A 5,000-nucleotide genomic window follows, 5' to 3' on the forward strand; every position below is an offset into this window, starting at 1 on the left:
ATAATGACGGTAATAAAGGACAGCAGTACCAATAATATAGTGATGATTGTGAAATGAATAATAGTAATGATAACGATGATAATGACGATAACAAAATAACAATAGTGATAATGATAAAAGAATGTTACCAATAATAATTATAGTACTAACAAAGATTATATCACTGAAAGAAGACAACAACAATGATAAAGATAACGATAACTACACAATAGTAATAATACTAATGATAAAAAATAATAATATCAATATACTGATAATGATAATGGTAATAATGATAACAATTATGATGACGATGATAAGAATAATAATGATTATAATAATGATGATATGATTATGATAATAATGATAATTATAGCAATTATAACATAAGAAATAATGATGATAATGAGGAGGAGGATCATGATTATGATAATAACAATAATGACCATAATGATGTTAATGATAATGATAATAATAAGGAGATTAATGAGAATGAAAACAATGAAAATAATAGTAAACATGATAAATATAATAACAATGATAATAATGATAATAATGACAATGATGATGAAAATAATGAGCTTAATAATTAAAGTGATAATGATGAATATGATAAAAATAATAATAATAATAATAATAATAATTATCATAATGATAATTATAATGACAATAATAATAATGATGATGATGATGATGAGAATAGCAACAAATATGATAATAATAATTATAATGGTAATGATAATTTGAATAATGATAATAAAGATTATTATTATTATCTTTATTATTGTTTTATTACTGTGATGATTATAATTATGATTATGATTATGATTATCATTATTATTAATATTCCTATTACTATTTTTATCATTATTATTAGTATTAGTATTAGTATTGTCATTATTACTACCATTATTATTATCGTTATCATTGATATTATCATCTTTATAATTAATCATATTATTGCCATTATAATGGTAAAAATGACATTTGATGAAGTTAATGATAATATGAGTGATAATAACATTTATGATTAACATAAATACAGGGATAATTGTACTGACAACAATAAGAGAAACTATGATAATAAAGATAATAATTAAGTAATAATAATACAAATGATAATGACAGTAATAATGGTAATGATGATGATGATAATCATAGCCATGATAATAGTAATAAAAATTATAATAATAATGATAATGATAATAGCAATAATGACAATCATGATGATAACAAAACTGATAACAATTCTTTTATTGATGATAATGATGATAATAATAGTAACAGTATAAGAGGAAAAATGATGATAATAATAACATTGAAAACAATAATAAAAACAAATTTGTAATAATAGCAATAATAATGATAATGATGACAGTAATGATGTTGATGATATTACTATCTATGATTATAACATAACAATGTGCTAGCGATGATAATGGTGATAAAATTTTATTACTATCAGTAATGACAATGGTAATGATGTAACATTGAAAATATGATTATGATGATCATCATTATTGTCATTATCATTGTTATCCTTATTACCATGATGATTATGATTAGAAACATCATTATTGTTATCCTCATTATCATTATCGTAAGAATTATTATCATATTTGCTAAACTTATCATTCTTGTAGTTCATCATCCTCATTTTTATTACTATATCCTCAAAAGATTCTCATCGTTATTATAATAATCATCATAATGATGATGATAATTGTTGTCGTTGTTGTTGTTGTTGTTATTATCATCATCATTATTATCATTGTTATTCTTATTCTTATCATCATTATTTTTTTATCATTTCTATTTTATTATAGCTGATGTTGATTTTGTTAATTCTAATCGATGCTAGCATCAGCATTAGCATTATTAATTTTAATCAATCATTTGATATTTTCATTATAATCATTATTATTATCGTCGTTATTTTTATATTATTCTTATAGTCATTATAATTTTCCTTATCATTATTTTCATTGCCTGTTTAATCGTTTTATTTTTCATTATCATCATTACTATTATCAATGTTATAAATACTTTTGTTATAATAATTATCTTTATTATTGTTATTATCATCATTACTATCATCTTTATTACTATCATTATTACTATGATTATTATGCTCTTTATTATCTTTATTATTATCATTGTTGTTGTTTTTGTTGTTGATTTTCTTATTATTATTGTGAATGATCATTTTTGTTATTATTATCCTGATCATTATAATCTTTATTATTATTACCATTATAACCATTATCAATATTGATGTTACAATTATTTATATCATCATTAATATTTTTACTATTATCATCATTATGGTAATAATCATTATTATCATTATCATTATTATAATAGTTTTTATTATTTTGTTATTACTGTTGTTGTTGATGTTATTTTTTTATCATTATCAATTGTTGATATTTTGGCGTTGTTGTTGTCATTAGTACAGTTATTATTATTATTATTATTATAATTATTATCCTCATCGTTATTGTAAATTATTATCATTAAAAATTATATATACATGATTAATTAATATTATCATTTTGCGCATTAGTATATTCTAATTAAGCCAAAAGATCTCAGTTTTATATATTTTATACTTTTTTTTTTTTTACTTTATTTCTATCATATGTCTGAGGCTGTAAGAACCCCAAGAATATGTACTTCTATTGTTTCTATGATTATGATTAATGACTTTCAATATTATTATTATTCTCTTATTTAGGTATCATTAATGATTTTTTTTTTTCATAATGTCTTTATCTATCTAATTGTAACTTTATTATTTGATAACTTATTTGCCCTTTTTCAAAACCCTTTGATAATTTTCTCGTAATTTAAAGACATTTATCTATCTATCCCTAACCTGTATTCCTTTCTATATATACGAATAATAAACATCATTAATTAAGAACCAATAATTAAGAACCAATAACATTATTCCTCTCGCACTCCTTTCAAAGATAACGAATATAAAGACGTATTTTCCTCCCCGTCTCACATTCCAGCGACGGAATCGGACAACGTTCACGGCGCAACAGCTGAGCGAACTCGAAGCGCTGTTTCAAAGGACGCACTACCCTGACGTTTTCCTTCGGGAGGAAGTCGCGTGCAGGATAAACTTGTCGGAGGCTCGTGTGCAGGTAAGTTTTCGGACGAGTTGATCGCTGGGTGGGCGGGGAGTAGTGTTGTCGGATGTGATGGAGAGAGAGAGAGGGAGAGGGAGAGAGATAGGGATGGAGAGAGGTTGGGGGGGGTATGTTGAGGGAGAGGGAGCAAAAAAAAGATAGGGAGAGAAGCAGAGAGGGTTATGAGAGGGAAAGATATATATATATATATATATATATATATATATATATATATATATATATATATATATATGTATATATAAATATACATAGAGAGAGAAAGAGAGAGATTAAGAAGGAGAGAGTGGAAGATAGAGAGAGAGAGAGAGCGAGAGAGAGAGAGAGAGATGGAGAGAGATAGGGATGGAGAGAGGTTGGGGGGGGTATGTTGAGGGAGAGGGAGCAAAAAAAAGATAGGGAGAGAAGCAAAGAGGGTTATGAGAGGGAAAGATATATATATATATATATATATATATATATATATATATATATATATATATATATATATATATGTATATATAAATATACATAGAGAGAAAGAGAGAGATTAAGAAGGAGAGAGTGGAAGAGAGAGAGAGAGAGAGAGAGAGAGAGAGAGAGAGAGAGAGAGAGAGAGAGAGAGAGAGAGAGAGAGAGAGAGAGAGAGAGAGAGAGAGAGAGAGAGAGAGAGACAGAGAGAGAGACCAAGAAGGAGAGAGTGGAAGAGAGAGAGAGAAAAAAAACGCCATAAACACTACAGTATTAACCACCGGTAACCTACACCCACACCCAACCCCATCCCTCCTTTCCTTCACCCCTCCCTCCCTCCCTCCCTCCCTCCCTCCCCCCACCCCCGTCCCTCACAACGTGTCATCTCATCATGCCCTCATATTCAGAGTGTTTTATCCTCCCCCCCCCTTCCCGCCCATTGCCCTAGAATAACACCCCGGCCTCCTACTGAAGACACGCCAGCCTTGAAGCCACAAAGGAAATTTTAATAATCCGGTAAAACTCTAGGCGTTGTCTCTCACCTCATCCAATTTCATTTAGCTGAAGACCCTCCTCCTCCTCCTCCTACTCCTCCTCCTCGTACTCCTACTCCTCCCCCTGCCTACCTCTCCCCTCCCTCCCTTCTCTCCCTCTTACTCCCTACTCCCCTTCCTTCCTTTCTCCTACCTCTCCCCTCCCTCCCTTCTCTCCCTCCTACTCCTACTCCCCTTCCTTCCTTTCTCCTACTCCACCCCTTGCCTACCTCTCCCCTCCCTCCTTTCTCTCTGTTACCTACTCCTCCCCTCTCCTCCCTCCTCGTCCCTTACCCCTCCTCCTACTCTTCACCCTCCTTCTCCACCTACTCCTCCCTCCTCAGGCCTCCTCCTCCTCCTCTCCCTCCTTCTCCCTCTTTCCTCCCTCACCCTCGGTCCTGATGGGTGGGAGGGAGGGGGTGGGGGTGGGGGAAGTGTGAGGGTGTGAGAGAAGGTTGACGGTAGGTTTGGAGCATGGCAGGGGGGGAGGGGGAGGGGGTGGCGGCAGGATGGAGGAAGAGGAGGAAGAGGAAGAAGAAGAGGAAGAAGAGGAGAATAAGAGTGGGGAAAAGAAGAGGTAGAAAGAAAAGAAGGAAATCAATTAAAAGAAGAGGGAGGAGGAGGAGGTAGAGAAAAAGAATGAAATGAAAGAGGAAGGAGAGGGGGAAGAAGGGCAGGAAGTGGAGGAGAATGGGGAGGAGGAAGATAAGAAGCAGAAGATAAGTTTTGATGATAATGAGGATGGTACTGATGAGGAGGAGGAAGAAGATAAGGAGTAGTAGGAGAAGAAAACGTAAGAATAGGAGGAAAATGAAGAAGGAGAGGAAAAGATAACTGAAAAATAGGAGGAGGAAGAGGAGGGGGAGGTAGAAGGAAACAG

The 5,000-nt window shown here is 31.9% G+C and overlaps 1 protein-coding gene across 1 annotated transcript in view; it reads left to right on the forward strand.

Annotated features, from left to right (window-relative positions):
- LOC113814272 (dorsal root ganglia homeobox protein) overlaps positions 1 to 5,000 on the forward strand; it is a 44,570-nt gene that overhangs the window by 28,255 nt on the left and 11,315 nt on the right. The window contains exon 3 of the mRNA XM_070137403.1: positions 3,000 to 3,134. Within this exon, the coding sequence (XP_069993504.1) occupies positions 3,000 to 3,134 (135 nt within the window). The remainder of the gene's footprint in view (positions 1 to 2,999; positions 3,135 to 5,000) is intronic.

Source organism: Penaeus vannamei, chromosome 23 (assembly GCF_042767895.1).
Source record: "Penaeus vannamei isolate JL-2024 chromosome 23, ASM4276789v1, whole genome shotgun sequence".
Taxonomy (NCBI): Eukaryota; Metazoa; Arthropoda; class Malacostraca; order Decapoda; family Penaeidae; genus Penaeus; species Penaeus vannamei.